The sequence below is a fragment of the Zootoca vivipara genome, chromosome 16, assembly GCF_965207765.1.
Source record: "Zootoca vivipara chromosome 16, rZooViv2.hap1.1, whole genome shotgun sequence".
NCBI classification, from domain to species: Eukaryota; Metazoa; Chordata; class Lepidosauria; order Squamata; family Lacertidae; genus Zootoca; species Zootoca vivipara.
Genome location: NC_142599.1, coordinates 5,043,912 through 5,064,720, shown reverse-complemented (window position 1 = coordinate 5,064,720; position 20,809 = coordinate 5,043,912). Strand labels below are relative to the sequence as shown.

Here is a 20,809-nt window from a genome sequence, read left to right as displayed (position 1 = left end):
AGAACAATGACTTGTTGCAAGAACTAGCTGGGAACTTTCCTTTTGCAGCTAGGTAAATTCTGCTGGATCTTTGGCTAACTTGGTTATTTCTGTTGCAATCACATCTTATGCAGAAGGTGCAGAGTTGGGCCCAATATCTCCTAGCAGAGCTGCTAAATGCACCTGTCTGAAACCCTGGAGAGCCCCTGCTAGTCAGTGCACAAAATTCTGAGCTAGATGGACCATGATCTGGCTTGGGATAAGGCTGTTTCCTTACACCAAGAAAGTGTAGCTGTATTGTTTAGTGGTTAGAATACAGGACTAGGACCTGGGAGACCAAGGTTCAAATCCATACTCTGCCATAAAGCTCGCTGGGTGACCTTGGGCCAGTCAATGACTCTCAGCCTAGCCTACCTCACAGGGTTGTTGTGAGGATAAAAGAGGAGGGGGAGAACCATGTACATCGTCCTGAGCTCCTTGGAGGAAAAATGGGTTATAATAAACAAATGGCTTCACAATCATGCAGAGTGAGTCTTCTTACAAGTCTCTTGCTGCTGTGTTACGGTGTTGGGAGTAACTGGGTCATCCAGCAGAGAAATAATCACCAAAAGTTGCAGAGAAATATCTATCCAAGCTGGTTAGAGAGATTGTGGGCTGCCTCCTTCATTTCTTGGCAAGTTGGGCTTTTAAATTAATGTACCAGTTTTATATCTGGCAACCTGCTACCAGGTCTTGGAATGTCTGGTCTAAGGCCTGGTCAGTTGAGATGGATAAAACTATGCTACTGACTGAAAGTGGAAGATAGCATTTCAGCATTCTTCCTTGCAAGTAAGTGTGTGTGTGTGTATCTCATCTTTTGAAGTAAGCAAGGGGTGTGGTGGGCTAGAACATTTCTTCCTGCTGTGCTGAATTTCTACTTGCAGGGAATTGCTTCTTTATAGAAGGAAAGATTCCACCCCCTTGCAAAAGTTTTTTGCAGATAAAGTCGCTCAGATTAGGGAAGAAGTAGACTCCACCGTGGGAGCAGGGCCGGGGCGGGGGAGTGCTAGAGCCCTGTCTAGTCAAGTTGTGTGGGATCAATTTCAATCTGTTACTTCCGAGGATGTGGACAGGCTGCTTGGACGAGTGAAACCAACCACCTGTCTCCTTGATCCTTGCCCATCCTGGCTTATAAAAGCTAGCCGGGAAGGGCTGGGCTTTGCGGGTTGGTGAATGCTTCTCTCTGTGAGGGAGCCTTCCCAGACTTGCTGAAAGAGGCGGTTATTAAACCGCTTCTTAAAAAACCATCTTTAGATGCGGCCAATATGGCCAACTATCACCCAGTCTCAAATCTTCCATTCCTGGGCAAGGTGAACGAGCGAGTGGTTGCGGAACAACTCCAGGCACGCCTGGAAGAAGCGGACCGTTTGGATCCCTTCCAGTCGGGATTTAGGCCTCATCATGGGACTGAAACTGCCTTGGTCGCACTGGTCGATGATCTCCGGCGGGCTAGGGACAAAGGTGAGAGCTGTTTCCTGGTCCTGCTGGATCTCTCAGCGGCTTTTGACACCATCGACCATAACATCCTTCTGGACCGTCTAGAGGGGTTGGGAGCTGGGGGGACTATCATACAGTGGTTCCGCTCCTTCCTCCTGGGCCGTGTTCAGAGAGTGGTGGTGGGGGATGAGTGTTCAGACCCCTGGGCTCTCACTTGTGGGGTGCCTCAGGGTTCTGTCCTCTCCCCCATGCTTTTTAACATCTACATGCAGCCGCTGGGAGAGATCATCAGGGGGTTTGGGCTGGGTGTTCATCAGTATGCGGATGATACCCAGCTCTACCTCTCTTTCAAATCAGAACAGGTGAAGGCGGTGAAGGTCCTGTGTGAGTGCTTGGAGGCGGTTGGAGGATGGATGGCGGCTAACAGATTGAGATTGAATCCCAACAAGACAGAAGTACTGTTTGTGGGGGACAGGAGGCGGGCAGGTGTGGAGGACTTCCTGGTCCTGAATGGGGTAACTGTGCCCCTGAAGGACCAGGTGCGCAGCCTGGGAGTCATTTTGGACTCACAGCTGTCCATGGAGGCGCAGGTCAATTCTGTGTCCAGGGCAGCTGTTTATCAGCTCCATCTGGTACGCAGGCTGAGACCCTACCTGCCCGCGGACTGTCTCGCCAGAGTGGTGCATGCTCTAGTTATCTCCCGCTTGGACTACTGCAATGCGCTCTACGTGGGGCTACCTTTGAAGGTGACCCGGAAACTACAGTTAACCCAGAATGCGGCAGCTAGATTGGTGACTGGGAGCGGCCACCGAGACCACATAACACCGGTCCTGAAAGACCTACATTGGCTCCCAGTACGTTTCCGAGCACAATTCAAAGTGTTGGTGCTGACCTTTAAAGCCCTAAACGGCCTTGGTCCAGTATACCTAAAGGAGCGTCTCCTCCCCCATCGTTCTGCCCGGACACTGAGGTCCAGCGCCGAGGGCCTTCTGGCGGTTCCCTCGCTACGAGAAGCTAAGTTACAGGGAACCAGGCAGAGGGCCTTCTCGGTAGTGGCACCCACCCTGTGGAATGCCCTCCCACCAGAGGTCAAAGAGAACAACAATTAACCAGACCTTTAGAAGGCATCTTAAGGCAGCCCTGTTTAGGGAAGCTTTTAATGTTTGATGGATTTCTGTATTTTGGTGTTTTGTTGGAAGCCGCCCAGAGTGGCTGGGGGAACCCGGTCAGATGGGCGGGGTATAAATAATAAATTATATTATTATTATTATTATTATTCCTTTTTATTTTTGGAATATTAATCTGAAGCAATAAAGTTCACTCTTATCATCTCGGGGTTCTTCTCCTGAAGGATAATGTCCCTACCTCCTTTGATTGATCTGTTTACCCATGTTCTTTAATACCATTCGTTGGGTGCAAACCTACATTCTATTTATTTTTTACCTCTCTTTTGCTTTTCCTGCAATAAACAGGACCGGTTGAGAAGATGCTTCCCACCTGCCCCAGGATTGTCCCTGGGAATTGACCTCTGACTCTTCCCTCTGCTCCTCCCCTTCCTCCTCTTCTTGTCCCTCACTGCAGGGACAAGGGATTGGGGGAGAGTGTATGTTTATTTGAACATGGGGTCTCCCTGCTACTGCAAAATAAAACCTACTTTTTGGTGATTTGCTTCAAAGTGGGGGGTATCATCTGAATAGGCTCCTGGAAAGGCAGTTAAGCAGCAAGGAGGTGACCCTATTTATCAGCCTTCTTTATAAGAACATAAGAAGAGTTGTGCTGGATCAGGCCAGTGGCTCATCCAGTCCAGCATCCTGTTCTCACAGTGGCAAACCAGATGCCCATGGGAAACCCCAAAGTAATATTTGAGCACAAGAGTACCCTCCTTTCCCGTGGTTTCCAGCAACTGGTATTCAGAATCATTGCTGCTTCCCAACTGTGGGGTCATAATGTAACCATCATGGTTCGTTTATCATAGTTCATCTCCTGAAACCATAGTTTGTCTCCTTGTGTTAAGGTTTTCAAGACTTGGTGTAGTTATTTTAAACATCATGCAGGGAACAAAAACTTTGTTGTCTTTCTCCTCACCCTTTCCACATGTCCAAAATCATCTTCCAGGGAGCCGTCGGATTGTGGACGTAATGGATGTCAACACTCAAAAGGGCACAGAGATGAGCATGTCCCAGTTTGTGCGATATTACGAAACCCCGGAGGCAGAGCGCAAGAAGTTGTACAACGTGATCAGCCTCGAGTTCAGCCACACGAAGCTGGCAAACATCGTCAAGCGCCCCAATGTGGTAAGCCGAGACCTCTTTGGGTGGTTCTTGCACTTAGGGTATTTGGGTGCCGACAATGGGGCAGTTCAGTGCTGTTGGGTCACATCTTCCCTGACCATCTGGGGCTGATGGGAGTTGGGGGACCCCCAACACCTGGAGTGCCAAAGGTGCCCCACTCCTGGTTTATCCCCTAGTCTTAGTGGTCTTACCAGAGGTCCTCCTTTTTAGATGTCAGTGTACGTTGCTTCACTTACTCTAAAATGTGGTGAGCCAGCCCTGCTGCATTTTGGGGGCCTTCCTGTTGGTCCTGCTGAGCCAGCCAATGGGTATCTGCCCAAAATTCCTATCCTGAAAGCATCCCTGGGGTTTCTGTGTGTGTGTGTGTGTGTGTGTGTGTGTGTGTGTGTGTGTGTGTGTGTTCAGTGAACACAACAGAAGAACCAGTGGATCTGACCAGTGGCCCATCTATTCCAGCATCCTGTTCTCATATTGGCCCACAAAATGCTCATGGGAAACCATGAGAGGAAGAGCAGTTCTTACCCCCCAATGGTTTCCAGCAACTGGTATTCATAATAATAATAATATTTTTTTATTTATACCCCACCCATCTGGCTGGGTTTCCCCAGCCACTCTGGGCGGCTTCCAACAGAAACATAAAACACAGCAATCAATTAAACATTAAAAGCCTCCCTGAACAGGGCTGCCTTCAGATGTCTTCTAAAAGTCTGGTAGTTGTTTTCCTCTTTGACATCTGTTGGGAGGGCGTTCCACAGGGCAGGCGCCACCACCGAGAAGGCCCTCTGCCTAGTTCCCTGCAACTTGGCTTCTCGCAACGAGGGAACCGCCAGAAGGCCCTCGGTGCTGGACCTCAGCGTCCGGGCAGAATGATGGAGGTGGAGACGCTCCTTCAGGTATACTGGACCGAGGCCATTTAGGGCTTTAAAGGTCAGCACCAACACTTTGAAACTGAATACTACTTGCTGAGAATGATGGTGGGAGAGGACTGTGGTCTTCACGGAGCATCTGATTGGTCACTGGGGGAAGCAGGACAGGATGCAAGCCTAGATGGACATTTGGGTCCAATCTAGCTGGGCTCTTATTATGAGTCCTTATGGCTGCCTCCCTGTTTGATGTCTTTCTAGGCCTTGTCAATTGTTGCAGATGGATTGCTGAACCGGGGGGGGGGGGGGCTGTGGTGTGATCCAGCACAGGCATGGCCTACTTTGTTATTATGTCATGCATGGCCTACCACAGTCAATGGGAACTTTGTTCTAAGTCTCCCCAAACATCTGTTCACAGTCTTGCAAATTCACACTCTCCAAAAGATGCCCCAACATTTCATGTCCCCTAAAGAAATAAAAGATGTTTGCCCTAACAAAATCCTGAGAATGGTGCATAAGTTGTTGTGTACAAATGTGGCATTGTAAGATATAAGCCACCCTCAGAAAACCAAGGAACTGTAAAGTAACTGTGAGAGGAACGTAATCCTTGTAATTCACATTTCTGGCAGAATTCTGCATTGTGTGTTGCAGAATGGATTGCTTGGGGTGGCAGAATTTTGGTTTCTCCCCGCCCCGCCCCCCTGCACACACATAGCTTCTGCCAGTATCTCTTCCTTGCTCTGAGATCTTTCTCCAACATTTCCTGACTTAACTGGTTCCTTTCGATGCCCTTTTAGGTAGACTTGGTCGACTGGGTGGATAACATGTGGCCTCGGCATCTGAAGGAGAGACAGACAGACGCCACCAATACTATTTCAGAGATGAAGTATCCAAAAGTAAAAAAGTAAGTTGGTTTCACTTTATTATGAACCACTCCCTGTGGAATCTCCTGCTGGTGCAAAGCTTGATTGTATGCAGTTAGAAGAGTGATATGCATTTGGTGACTCTGGAATAATTGTTGGCTTTTAAAATGCTGTTTTATTTATGTTTTACGATGCCACAAGGGATTTGGTGATGGCAAAGTGTCTGGGCACATCTGCCGATATGTCCGAGAGGTACTGGCCAATCAGAAGGGCCTCTGGCTCTGGTTGTAACCTTAGATAGGAGCTGGGCAAGCAGAATATCTTAGCAAAGTTTATTATTTAGTATTATTTATTCTGTCTTTTGAGGAGCATGGGGCTAGGTCATGCTTTGAAACCCTTCCCCAAGCCTCTGTTGGAATCTTGTTCAGTTTTTGAGATTTCAGCTGTACCACTTCCATAGCCACAAAAGCTAGAAATGTGGGCAGTGAGGCATTGTTTTAAAGGAAGCTTTGATTCTCAGGAAGCTCATTTTCTGTGCTTTTGTCTACATTTCCAAGGAACTGAAGCATATAAGAAGCCTTGCTAATTGTGTGTGCCTGTGGTTCTGTGTGCCCTTTCTAAATCTAAATCTAATGCTGGTCCAATGTTCTCAAATGGAAAGCAAACCAGCAAAAAAGCAAAAGAGAAATGAAAAGTGATGGTGGTTTTTGCAAATACAGATGGTCCCATCCAGTGGCAGATGTTGGTTTTGGCTGCAAACTGCAAACTTCTGTTCTGGGGATGAAGTTAGCGATTGCTCCATCTGCTGTACCAGTTCAGAGATGATACTTGAGAAGGAGCTGGAGAATGAACTGGATCTGTTCCATTAACTCTTTTGGGGATGGTGCTTCTTTCCCCCATCTCCTTCCTTTCATTGATGTTTTGAATATTGTTGTGAATTGCTTCAGACAAGGCAGTCAGTGACTTGCTTCTGCGAAAGGCAAGGATCCCCAGATTATGGGACAACTGCCAGTGTGTTGTGGGGGGGAACAAATGAATGAAAAAGTGTCTGCAAACCTGGTGGCCTCAGGGCACAGAGAAGGTGGTCACTGTGCCTCTGGATGTCTCTGTGTTTCGGTAGCGCTGTCTTTCTCTTCAGTACCAGTCGGCCTCTGCTGGGGGTGGAACATCTATATCATGTATGATCACATCAGTCACTTCTCATGGCTTAGTTTTACACGTAGAGGCCGTGGAAACCTCGTGGTTTGCACTCCCTTTCTTTTGCGTGTAAGAGGAGGAGATGAACGTGCACTTTCAGTTTCAAAGTGGCTGGAGCTCCCCATTACATCCGGTCTTGAGGAATGCTTGTTAATGTAAGACTGTTTTTGTTTACATAGCAAGATTTATATACTGTTTAATGAAAAATAAATAGGCTTATAAGCATACCAGATCAAACCATTGCTTACGATTTTGCCTTGCTTCCTAACTACAGCCTAAAACCTGGGTGGGCGACCTGGGGTCCTCCAGCCGGGCCAGGGGTTGGGGATGATAGAAATTGTAGGCGAACAATATCTGGAGGGCCACAGAATAGCCACCCCTGAGCTAAACCTACCAGAGTTCAAACAAACCAGGGGATTCTGCTTAGTCTTGAAGAACCCCGCAGGAGGGGAGGGCGGGTGCCCAGCTTTTACTGCTAAATGAGGGGTGTGGAAGCTGTGGCCCCCTCACAGTGTAGTTGGACTCCACCTCCCATCATTGCTGACCGTTGGTCATCCTGGAGCTGCTGCATTTTGGAGGGTCATTGGTTCCCCATCCCTGAGTTAAGCCGCTCTTGAGGATTACATCAGAAATGGCTTTTCCTCTCGAGTCGCATGAAAACCAACTTTTCCAGGTGTAAGTGTGAGCCTTGCCCCCAATTTTTACTGAGAAATAAAGTGTTCCTCAGCTTCAACCTTCAGAGTTTTGGGGAGCACAGCAAACTAAGTTCCATATTGGCATATTTGTATATTTACTAGGGGCTTCCATGCCTGCTCACATTGATTGCCACCCCCTGAAAAAAACGCATCTCTTTTCCAAACCCACGCACCCTCATAGTTCCTCCAAACCCTCCCAGGCCCTCACAGCTCCTTAACCCCCACATTCCTACCTGCCTGCCACTCTGTTGCCAATCCCCATACCCCAAAAGCTTGCCTAAAACTTCCCCAATGGCTCATCCCAATTCTGAGATCCCCCTGCTGTTGACACTACACACAAAGGAGAGGGGAATAAAGAGGAAGGAGTCTTTTGTCTCCACACTGCTGCTTGACAGAAGGAGATTTGAAATGGCAGTGGACTAAGGGCAGAACGGCTTCAGCCTGTGGCAGCAGTGGCAACCACGGGGAGCTTGGGAAGGCCTTTGTGGGCTGACCACCTGGCCGCCCGGTCACTTGCCCCTCCAGACAACCCGTACCTTTGCTCTCTTGGCCACCTGGGCCACCCGCTCGCTCAGACCCCAGGCTTTCTATGCCCCTGTTGTGTGTGCATTCTCCATAACTGAGCCAAGGGTGTGACAACCTGTGCAACCTGGGAAGCCCTTAACAACTTGGGACTTGTTTGCCTTCAATATCGCCTTACCCCACATGTGCCCACTCAACCGCTTCGGTCGACAGAATGGGCTGCCACATTACAGCTGCCACATAAATACCCGTCCTACATTTGTAAGAACTTGGTTGTTTAGTGTGGCAGCACCTACACTTTGGAACTCCCTGCATATTGAGATCGAGCAGGTACCTTCACTGTACTCTTTTTGGCGCCTGCTTAAAACATTTTTGTTTCGACAAGCCTGCCCAAATGACTAGAAAGTTGATGTAATTCTTAATTTTGGATGTTTTAAAGCAGGGGTGCCCAAACTTTTTTCAAAGAGGGCCAGATTTGACGAAGTGAACATGCATGAGGGCCAGTCAAAGTTGTTGAGCTTTTTCCTAGGATTGAAGTTGTTGAGCTTTTTTTTTGTATTTTTACCCCAAATTTGTTCAGCTTTTTTGGAGATTGAAGTTGTTGAGCATTTTGGGGGATTTCCCCCAAAACTTTTTTTACGATTTTACCCCAAAGTTGTTCAGCTTTCTTTAGGATTGAACTTGTTGAGCTTTTTAAAGGATTTCTCCCCAATAAATAAACTGCCACAGGGGCCGGAGAAAACCAACCGGGGGGCCGAATTAGGCCCCCAAAACGGACTTTGGACTGTGAATTCTTCTCCAATTGTTTTATCTTTTGTAAAACAAAAAACAAAACACACACCTCAATAAAGCAAGCAGTATATGAATCTTATGAAAGAAAAGGGAAGGGAAGGCCAATCTGGGCCATTTGCTTGCTTGTTTGGCTCGCTTGGCTCGCTCACTCTGCCGACTGTTGTTATTATTTATTAAATGTATATACCACCCTTTATTTGAGGATCAGAGTGTGGCTTAGAGCAGAAAAACACTAAAATGCATGACATAATAACAAGCACAATAACTCCTCCCCCCAACTGTTTTCACACCACTGTTCATGTGGCTCACTGGCCACCTGCTGGCCGCCATGCAAACTGCAGCATGGCAACTTTTTTCTTTTTTTTAAAAAAAATATCTCAGAAAAGAGTTATTTTGCAACAGACCAGTGCTGTGCTGGGTTTTCCTTGCTTTCCCAGCTATGCTTGTGTGATCATGCAGTGGCTGGATTTGCAGGATTTGCAGTTTAAGAGACAGTGCCGGTTGTCCTCCGTTGGGAGCTGCGGCCTTGTTAGTGAAACCGAAAGGGTGGTATCCGGATGAGGGCAGGAAATGCCAGCTGGATAATCCTGGCCCTTCAAGGGCATCCCTGTTCTTGATACTAGACCTGAATGTGGTTTTTATTGTGGGAAGGTGTTTTGAGAGCCTCTTGGGGCACCTGCCAAAAACATTCCTGTATAGACAAGCCTTCCCAGATGCTTAGAAAGTTAAGTATTTCAACCTTCAAAGTTTCTTTCGGAAGTCAAAAGAAACAAAGATCATCATGCTCGAGGCAAAAACAAAATGACCTGCCCACACCTGTGCTGGAGGGGCTTTACAAAAAAATCCCATACGCCCAAAGACTCTGCGTATGCCCATTAGGGGAAATAGGAAGCCCTGAGCATTTGTTCTTCAGATGCCCCCTATATGAAGAAGCTCGAAGGGAGATCCTGGACCCCATACTGGTGAGCATAGCAAGCCTCCCGGAAAAGCAATTATACAACCTGCTCTTGCTAGGCAAAGACCTGAAAATAACCAGGGCGGTCGCCAGATTCTGTGCCCAAATATGCAGACACAGACTTTCTTCCCAGGCCGTCTGATTTTTTCCTCAATGGCACCCCGAGCGAGCTAGGCTCAGCTTTCTGCAGCCACTATTTTAAGGAAAATAAAAAAATTCCTTCAGTAGCACCTTAAAGACCAACTAAGTTTTTATTTTGGTATGAGCTTTCGTGTGCATGCACACTTCTTCAGATACACTTGAAACAGAAGCAACCAGACCCTTATATATATTCAGAGGGTGGGGTGGGGTGATGGGAATGGGTGGTGGGCTGTAAGAGTGGTAAACCTGTTGATGGCTGTTAACGACTGCTGATTACTGCAATAGGAGCATTGTTATATAATTAATAATTTTCTTTTAAATCTTGTTCAAAGTGACTTTTCTACGTTATGCTCCCGAAAACAAAACAAAATGACCACCCCGGTTTCTTTCTCTTTTGTGGTTGGCTGTCTTAACTGTATTTTGTTCTGAAATTGTTCTATGGGTCTTTGGACCGCAGTAAAGATTTCAACCTTTGGATGTTTTAAAGTATGGCTGTGAATTCGTCTCTGTTTTCTTGTTTTATCCTTTTGTAAATTGCTTTGAGGGTTGTTGTTGTTTTTTGCAATCAAGCAGTGTATGAATCTTATGAAATAAATAAATACTATAAATATTCCAAATAATAATATGCAACCGGATTACAAATTTTGTACATAACTTGCCATCTTTGCAGGCTCGTAGTCAAAACTCCTGTGGTCTAAGTGGGCAAGGAATCATTGCAGAACAGCTGGATTATAAATATAGGTCGCTTTAAAAAGTGACTACGCTGTGTTACTATTTAGGGAGCATTTGGTTAGAACAAGGCCTTCCCACTTCCCTTTATATCTTTGCAGCTAGGAGAGCTGGGGTCTTCCAAATGTTGTTGGATTCCTGCACGGTCAGAGGTTAGGGATTTTGGGAATCGACTGACAAGATCTGAAGGGCTGTGGGTGATGTTTTTTCAGTGCCGGCGGAACATGATTTTTCCGTTCTGCCGTTTCTTCTCTTCCCCCCCTCCCTTTCTTTCATTAAACTTGCTAGTAATTTCTATATAGTCATTTTATTTATTTATTTACGATTTTAAATGCAAGCTGAATATCGAGGGAGGGTCCTCCCCCCCCCAAATATCCCTGATTTTGTTACAGGCCCACCTGAACTGCTGCCTGGTGCTTTTGGGGCCCAGTCTCACCACCTCAGGACTTTTAAATGGTGGTGTCAGATGTTAATGCTTGTAAGGTGACGACAGGTGTGCGTTTTGCCTAGTTGCGCCAATGTGTGCCCTTTAAGATGGAAATGTGAGAGAAAAATGTAGGGACTGTGAGACCCTACAAACTGCATCTGTTGATTTTATTGAGTGAAAATGGTTGACTGCTCCAAAGCAGTTTTGAATAGGTACAGAACATGTATGTTAAACTACAGATAAAACCCTATATATGAAACAGCAGAAACAGCATTCTTTGGAAAGAGGGAAACACTGGCTTTGTTTCACTATGAACCCTTATTACTTGGACAAATGGAGAGCGAATTCAGGTTCCTTTCTGTGTTTTGATAACCTGCTGTATCCAAAGGACTTGAGCCGGTTGCAGCACTGAGCGGGCAGATGTCTTTAATTGTGTAGATGCAGAATATTTTGCCTGTGCTACAGGAGATTAAGACCTCTTCACATGTTAGCACATCCCTCCACAAAACAAGGTTCTCACTCAGCCATTTTTAGCAGGGGGCTGGTCCACTGTTCCTTAGACCTTGTGGGGGGTCGGACTATATATTTTTTTTGGGGGGGGGGAATTCCTATTCCTCACAAATAACCCAGAGATGCATTTTAAATAAAAGGGCACATTCTACTCATGTAAAAACACGCTGATTCCCGGATCATCCGTGGGCCAGATTTAGAAGGCAATTGGACTGGGCCTTAGTTTGCCTACCCATGGCCTACTGGATCAGGCCGATAGTCCATGTAGTCCTGCATCCTGTTCTCACAGTGGCCAACCAGACACCTGTGGAAACCAGGGAGCAGAACCAGAGAGAGTTCTCTCCCGTCCTGCAGTTGTGGAGGCAGAGTGTGGCCATCATGGCTGGCAGCCATTGATAGTCTTCTCCTCCATGAATTTGCGCAATCTTTTAAAGCCATCCTCCTGGGGGAGCAAGTTCCATAGTTTAACTATGTGCTGCATAAAGAAGTAAGGTAAAGGGACCCCTGACCATTAGGTCCAGTCGTGACCGACTCTGGGGTTGCGCGCTCATCTCGCATTATTGGCCGAGGGAGCTGGCGTACAGCTTCCAGGTCATGTGGCCAGCATGACAAAGCCGCTTCTGGCAAACCAGAGCAGCACACGGAAACGCTGTTTACCTTCCCGCTGTAGCGGTTCCTATTTATCTACTTGCATTTTGACATGCTTTCGAACTGCTAGGTTGGCAGGAGCTGGGACCAAGCAACGGGAGCTCACCCCGTCACAGGGATTCGAACCGCCGACCTTCTGATCAGCAAGCCCTAGGCTCAGTGGTTTAACCCACAGCGCCACCTGGGTCCCCGCATAAAGAAGTACTTTCCTTTATCTCCCAAAACTCAGCTTCACAATTTCTAGTGTTAGAGAAGGAGAAAAACTTTTCTCTATCCACTTTCTCCATGCCAGGCATAATTTTATAATCCCTTATTGTAGGCCATTCACTCTCTTAGCCTAACCTACCTCACAGGTCTCTTTGCAAAGATCAAATTGAGCAGAGAGAGAGAGAGAGAGGGAGACCCACATACTGTATTTACTCAAATCTAATGCTCACCGTTTTTTTGGCAAATTATGTTGCCAAAATTAAGGTGTGCATTAGATTCGATGGCACATTTACACCCACCAGCAAATAGGTCTTTTTGGTTTCAAGGTTCTGAATATTGAGGTGCACATTAGACTCAAGTAAATACGGTATATCACCTTGAGCTCCTTGGCGGAAAAGTGGCAAATAAATGCAATAAATAAATGTTTGTCTATGAAGCATTGGCCCTTTTCACCTTGCCCTAGCTCTAAGAAGCCATAATTGTCAGGGTTTCTGGCAAAAGTATTCAGATGCCCTGTAATGCATGCAATTCACGCATAGCAGCACGTGTGAGATTCACACAGATTTCCTGACCAGCACTGGATTTCGGACGGTGCAGGTGGTTCCCCTGCACAGGGCGCCAAGCAATACTAATTATTGTTGTCATCCGTCTGTCTCGAGAGACAATGGAGTGAACCTCTGGGTATGAAGTCAAACTTCAGGACAATCTCAGCCTGCTGCGGCTGCAGAGTCTAGTAAATCAGAACTTCTGTCTCCCATGTTGTTTTTGCTGCATTAGCAGTTACCTCTCTGGAGGTGCAAGCTTGGGCAGTATATGTGAAGGTCGTGGGCTGCCGAGACAAGAAGACCCTCCACCGCCTCACTGATGTGCTCCAAAGGAAAGCGGCTTGGCTGCAGGAGTTGCCAGAAGGAGGCATACAATGCTCCACCCAACCGTCTTACAGATTCCACTCTGGATTTACTCCTTAGCCTTTTCTTCTCCCAAAGATGTTGTACAAGGCAGCGGGTACAGATTTTTCCTCATGGTTTACTCCCAAAGCCTTAATCATGGATGAGTATAGCTGCAACGCAGTGGAGGTTTAGGATCAAGAGTTTGCCTTCTCCTAGATGGGCTTCCTTCCCAAGTGGACGAGCCCCACCCGTCCGTCACTTCCCTCTACAGCACATGCAGAAACAGCCTTCTTGACCGGTGGACTCACTCTTGTTTTCGTCCACTCAATCTGCTGGAGCCTCTATTTGCACGCAGAGGATGCAAACGCCCTCACTGAGGGTTTGAGACCCATCAGCTATCCTCGCCTGGTTTAGCTAGCTGGCTGAAGCCTGAAGTGTAGGTGGGTTCCCATGAGGCAAGACACAGCGATAACAACAAGAATCTTTATTGGACTACATAACTGGGAAACGGGCAAAGCAACTGCTTATTCCTGAAAGCCTGGGCCACTCCCACTCCCAACATGATTGGCTGTCTAAACTTCTAAGCTGTGAATCATGACTAATGGCAGAGGCCCAAATCCTGAAGTGTTCTGTGATTGGACATCATGTATCGAAACAGAACACAGGCGCTCAGAATCCTTAGTCTAGACTCTTTTTTTAAAAAAATACATTTTATTCCAATTTTCCAAATTCAACAAATTAACAAAAAAACAATCTTTTATACAAAATCTTATATTCACATCTTTTACCTTGCTCCGCCGAGCTATGACTTCCCCCCCTCCCTTCATGCGGGTTTCTTGTTAATTCCCTTTTTTGCAGTTCCTTTTTTAACATATTGGTCAATTCGTAAGGTTTATTTTAATCCTGCGAGAGTTTTTAACGATCTACAGTTTTTCTCCATATAGTCCACATATTTACTCCAGTCCTTTTGAAACCTTGTCTCCCCCTGGTCACGAATCTTGCATGTCAATCTAGCAAGTTCAGCATAGTCCATTTTTGTCTGCCACTCCACAATTGTAGGTAATTCCTGTAATTTCCATTTTTGGGCTAACAAAGTCCTAGCCGCGGTTGTTGCATACATAAACAGTGTTTGATCTTCTTTTCTAATCTCTCCTCCCATTATTCCTAGCAAAAATGCTTCTGGTTTTTTTGGAAAAGTATATCTAAACATCTTTTTCAATTCGTTATATAAACTTTCCCAAAATCTTTTAACTTTTTCGCATGTCCACCACATATGATAAAATTCACCATCTTTCTCTTTACATTTCCAGCAACTTTTATCACTCATTCTATACATTTTAGCTAATTTAACTGGAGTTAAATACCATCTGTACATCATCTTATATACATTTTCTTTCAAGGCAGTACATGCTGTAAATCTTAAAGTTTGATTCCATAATTTCAACCACGCATCATATTCAATATTATGCCCCAAATCTTTTGCCCATTTAATCATCACTTCTTTTGTCAACTCATCTTTTGTATACCACTCCAACAACAAATCATACATCTTTGCCAAAAGCTTTGTTTTGCCTTCTAGCACTTCTATTTGAAATTTGGATCTTTTATCCTCAAAACCTATTTTTCTATCTTCTTTAAGCACATCTTTTATTTGATGGTATTCTATCCATCCTGTTAACACTCCTTTAATGTCCTCAAAAGGTTTTAAACTCCATCCTTTTTCAGTTTTCGTCAAGATTTCCTCATACGTGGCCCGCCTCTTCTCCATATTTACTTTCTTAACTGTTAATACCTCTGCTGGTGAGACCCACCAGGGTGTTTTAGTCTCTAACAGCCTTTTATTTCTTTCCCACACCTCGTATAGAGATCTTCTTATCACATGATTCGTAAACCCGGTATGTGATTTCTTTTTGTCATAACATAAATATGCATGCCATCCAAATCTATTGTTAAAACCTTCCAAATCTAACAAGTCCGTATTCTCTAGAGTTATCCATTCTTTTATACAACAGATACAAGACGCTTCATAATAAAGTCTCAAGTCTGGCAGGGCGAATCCACCTCTTTCTTTCTTATCTACCAAAATTTTATGTTTTATTCTAGGTTTTTTCCCCTGCCAGACAAATCTTGATAAAATCTTTTGCCACTCTTGGAATTGCCTCGTACCTTTAACCACAGGTATAGTTTGAAATAGGAATAACATCTTAGGTAATACATTCATCTTTATTGTTGCGATTCTTCCTAAGAATGACATTTTCATATTAGTCCATCTTTCCAGGTCTTTCTTTATTTCCTTCCATACTTGTTCGTAGTTATCACTATAAAGATTAATATTCTTTGCTGTCATCCATATTCCCAGATATTTTACCTTTTTAGCCACGTCGAGTCCATGTTTTAACTGTAATTCCTGTTTTTCTTCTTTCGTCATATTCATTGCCATAACCTTGGTTTTTTGTCTATTTAATTTGAATCCTGCCAATTGGCCAAATTTCTCCATTACTTCTATAGCTTCTGCAACACTTTCCTTTGGATTTTCCAATGTTAAAACTAAATCGTCTGCGAAGGCTTTCACTTTAAATTGCTTTGCACCTACCTTAATACCTCTAATTGTAGATAGGTCTCTTAATCTGATCAATAATATTTCCAGGACCATGATGAACAATAACGGTGATAAAGGGCAGCCCTGTCTAGTTCCTTTTGTGATTTCAAAATATTCTGTTAGGGTGTTATTAATTATCAATCTTGCCTTTTGCTCTGAATAAATCGCCTCGATCCCATTCACGAATGTATTCTTCCCAACCATTGATTCCAAATTCCTCTTCATAAATTGCCAAGATATATTGTCAAAAGCTTTCTCAGCATCTACAAACATAAAAACAGCTGGTTTATCTATCTTGGTTTCCAGATATTCTATTACATCTATTATGTGTCTTACATTATCCTTTAACTGTCTACCAGGAAGAAAACCAGCCTGATCCTTATGTATTATTAGATTTAAAACTTCTTTCAATCTCTTGGACATTATATCTGCGAAAAGTTTATAATCATTATTCAATAATGAGATTGGTCTATATTTTTGACTTCTAAGCCATCCGTATCCGGCTTTGGGATCAATGTTATATATGCCTCTTTCCATGTATTTGGGATCTTTCCCCCCAACAGAATATCATTCATCATTTCCTCTAAAACTGGAACCAACAGTTCATTCAGTACTTTATAACAGAATCCTTAGTCTAGACTCAAGCTCAGGCAAACACAGACTGCTGAATGCATAACAAAGCCATTCCCAAGTTGCGGCCACTGTCACATGTTGACAGCTTCTAGAAGCCACAGTTGTCCCCCACCAGAGGAACTACCCCTAACACAACAACAACAACAACAACAACAACAACAACAACAACAACAACAACAACAACAACAACAACAACAACAACTCAAAGTTAGGAGAGGCCATATTACCAAAGTCTGCCCCTGTGGTGTGCAGTGGCCTTTGGGGTTTATTGGCCTCCCTCTCTCTCTCTCACACACACACACACACACAGGTTCCTCAGGCTGGGCAGAGTTTCCCCCTTTGCAGCCACCCTACTTCCTGCTTCTAAGCATGGAGGAGGGTGGCACAAAGCCATGGGACAACATGTCCCTTTTGTCTGACCATTATGATTTGGGGGGCAGGGAGGTGTGAGTGTCCTTTGCATGCGTGTGTTGTGGGAGGGAGAGGGGCTGCAGGACACTTTCCCCAAACCCTGGGGGTACGGATGTTAGCTGTTGTTCACTGGGGAGCCCCCCCCCCATCCCATCCACTTCCCACCTCTTTTTTTCTCCAAACAAAGGCAAGAGGGGGGAGGAGAGGATATGCTTTGAGTAAGATGGGCTTGTCCTTTGCACCAGAGGCAGGAAGACCAGTACCAGAAATGTTATTGTCGGTTAACTCTTGCTTTCTTTGTATTTATGTACTTAAGGCTAGTTGGATTTTTTTTTTTGTAGTACTGAATTTATTGAATGGTGTTTTTTTGCCATTTTTGAATTTACCAACATGTATGTTGTATATTTGTATTTCCAACGCTCTGTGTTTGATATTTTGAATGTTTGCTCCAAGACTCTTCAGGCATAGCTAATTGTAGAAAAGTGTTATACTGTACAAGTAAACTCAGGCATCCCCAAACTTCGGCCCTCCAGATGTTTTGGACTACAATTCCCATCTTCCCCGACCACTGGTCCTGTTAGCTAGGGATCATAGGAGTTGTAGGCCAAAATATCTGGAGGGCCGCAATTTGGGGATGCCTGAGTAAACTCAATCAATAGGCTTATGCATCCCTTAAATCCTGCACTGTGGAACTGGCCACCTTAAACCATATTTATGCTGCCATGTTTTCCCTCTGAACTACAGGATGGTTCAGAAACAAAGGCCACACTTTCCCTCACCTGACAGTTGGCAAAAATCTAGTTTTGCTCATGGCAGTTTGTTGCTGCCTCACGATTCATTGTGTAAGTTAAGGCAAAACCATCATTTTTTGTTTCCCTTCACTGCAGAGTAGCAGCAGGGTGTGTGCGCGCCTAGCTTTTTGGATTGATTGTTTTGGATTGATTCATTGTCTTTTTATCATATTGTTTCCTTGAAGAGAGGCTAAGGGTGATTCACCCTGCTTTTAATTTCACAACAACCTTGTGAGGTAGTTACAGGTAGGTAGCCATGTTGGTCTGAGTCGAAGCAAAATAAAAAAATTCCTTCAGTAGCACCTTAAAGACCAACTAAGTTTTTATTTTGGTATGAGCTTTCGTGTGCATGCACACTTCTTCAGATACACTTGAAACAGAAGTAACCAGACCCTTATGTATATACAGAGGGTGGTGGGGGTGGTGGGTGGGAATGGAAAGAGAAGTTGCTGAATTGGAACTCATTACCAAGCTTAAAACCATGGAGCTACCTGGGATGAACAAAGACATAGGATTCTTATCTCATTTTGCATGATCAAACTTTCTTTAGCGCCTCAGCACTTGCTTTTCCCCCACAGGACCAATTGCAGTCATCAGCAGTCGTTAACAGCCATCAACAGGTTTACCACTCCTATCAGCCCATCACCCATTCCCCCCACCCCCCACCCTCTGTATATACATATGTGTGTATGTGAACTAGCTATGGCAGACCTACAGTATTTTGTGGTACTGCTGTGATTCCACCCCCCAAAAAAATTATTGTTATTGTTTAGCTTGAAAAGTTACAATTTAAAGGATAGTTAATGATTAACAACAATTTGGTGTTTCAGTGCTGTTTGTGAGGGTAAGTGAAAGTAATAATTTGCTCCAGTTTTTGTTTGTAAGATTAAAAAATGACCCTGATAGTAAGTGGCAGTGCTTCTGAGAAATTTCTTGACTGTCCTGTGGGATTATTTGTGTCTTTTAAATGCTCGCAGAGGGGAGACCACTGGCCTTTCAAATGTGTGTGAACATGAGGATAAGCACAGAGAAACCATGTGAAGAATCCCAGACTTGAAGCATAACATTGTGTGTGCAAGGGCCCCCATAACTGAGCCCCTCACAACCAATTAATAAATAAACCTATCATGTCTCTCGTCCTATAAATACTCCATGCCTCACACTAGTGTCAAGAGAACGGCACAAACGTATGTTTAATTGTGGGGGGGAAAACCCAAAACCTCAAATCCTCCCTCTGCAGTTTTGCCATAGTTTTATGATGCTGGATTTTAGACTTGTGCTTTTCCAACCCCCCTGACGCGCTCTCTTAGAAGGAAGGAAGGAAGGAGTTACACTTTCCTCATTGGCCTGAACAAAAGAAAAAAGAAAAAAAGAATTCCCACAGAGACCAGAGAGCCATCTGCTAGGAATTGGGAGTGGTTTTATAGTCTGATCTCAGAGGTAGGGGTGGCCTTGTGAGGCCAGAGGCTGGGCTGAAACTCCAGCCGGAGGCGAGGAACTGATCGGAGGGTAATGATTGTGTTTTTCTGTCCATTGGTTTATTCGCTTGTGCACATGCTTTCTCTAGGAGTTTGACTGAACATGTGTGGCTTTTACTTCTCTCGTAGCAGGCCCAGTTTTCCCTCTGCATCTCTCTGTCCCTCATGTGAGACACTCTTTTCCACTGCATGTACCTGCTGTGGAGTTTTCTTTGTCGGTTGGTGTGGATCAGTTCATCCCTCTGTGTTGATTTTGCCCATAATGGTTCTGTGTCTTCTCCTTCCCTTTCCCCTTTTTGCTCCCTTACTCATCTTTGTCCACTATCTTGTCTATTTTTCTGCACATTGTTACATTTTACCTGTGAATCGGTGCATTTCTGGGAACTTGTCTGAAATTATTTGCTGCTGAGGTTGATTTTGGCCACAGTGGGCCAGGAACATTTCTTCTGGAAACACCTGGGAATTGGGATGGTACCACAGAAATCTGTTCTTACACAATTCAGAAGAGGGACACATTTCACCATTTTAAAACATTGTACATACAATAGCTGGGTGAATAACAGAAATTCTCTTATTATCCCACATGTTGCCGGTTTGTGTGGCTGTGCCTATCCATTTCCTGTGGCGATTCTGTGCCCTATTTTCCACAGCGTTGTGGGTTTCCATTTCTGTTTCTTGTGCAGTTATGCAAATCTGTGGCATACATTCATCATGCCACAGTGATACTTCAGTATGGTTGAAGGAAATGTACATAGCATTTCTCAGGGAGATTTTTTCCTCTAATGTATAAAGGCAATCTTTAGAAGAGCATCAGACAAGGAAATCTCTGCCCACACATTTATGGGGACAACACAGGAAGAAAATAACACCCACAAAGCTTAGAGATAGCCTTTTTGGTGCTATAATGGAGTGTATGCAAAGTGACACAGCAATTGTTTCTAATTTGGGTGCAACTAAAGCGGTTGACACAAATGCTGCCTGAATCCTCTCCAGTTCAGCCTCAGCTAAGTAACAGCACCGAAAATTCCCCGGTAAACTGCCCCCCCCCGGATCTTACTGTTCACCACCTTCCAAATTTTTATTGACCTAACAAAAAAGAAATTACAAAATGGAACAGCTCAGTGGCTGAGCATCTTTCTTATCCATGGCAAAGTCACAAACTGAACTTCCTAGGGAGAAAATGAGGCACCAGAAAATACATGGCATCAGAAAATGCAACGTGGCTGTTGAAATTTAATGAAATTATCAAGGGATGGGCAGTGGGGTTTAAAAGTTGCATTTTTATTGGGGCTGCAAAATGTTTAAAAAAACCCAGCAATTTATTTATTTTTTGCAAGAGTTTGCAGGAGTTCAAGGAGCCGGAAGCCCCATAATTCTGCCTATCCTCCCCGCCCCCAGCTCCCCATGTCTTCTTAAGGGCTTAGGGCTCTGCATTATTTTAAACACGTTGCTCTCAGCCTATTGCAGGCAATGGGAGAGCTTCACCTAGACGTGGGCTGAACTAAATAAGTTTCCTTTTTTCCAAAATGGACTCTCAAGCAATTTCATGCGGCAGAGAAAAGCCCCTTTGAGAAGTTGAGCCCCCTTCTTCTCCCAGAGCAAAGGCAAGTCTTGTTTTGTGATGAGAATCCTGCATGCCAAGGCTGGAGTGCGATGTCAGATTAGCCTCCGCAGCAGAAGCTGCTCTGAGTGGAGCATGTGACTGCAGCGTT

General features: G+C 44.8%; 1 protein-coding gene across 3 annotated transcripts in view; it reads left to right on the top strand.

Annotated features, from left to right (window-relative positions):
• KDM2B (lysine demethylase 2B) overlaps positions 1 to 20,809 on the top strand; it is a 91,289-nt gene that overhangs the window by 16,691 nt on the left and 53,789 nt on the right. For all 3 annotated transcript variants that reach the window (XM_088659412.1, XM_060269258.2, XM_060269259.2), the window contains 2 exons: positions 3,571 to 3,749; positions 5,407 to 5,513. In XM_088659412.1, the coding sequence (XP_088515538.1) occupies positions 3,571 to 3,749; positions 5,407 to 5,513 (286 nt within the window). The remainder of the gene's footprint in view (positions 1 to 3,570; positions 3,750 to 5,406; positions 5,514 to 20,809) is intronic.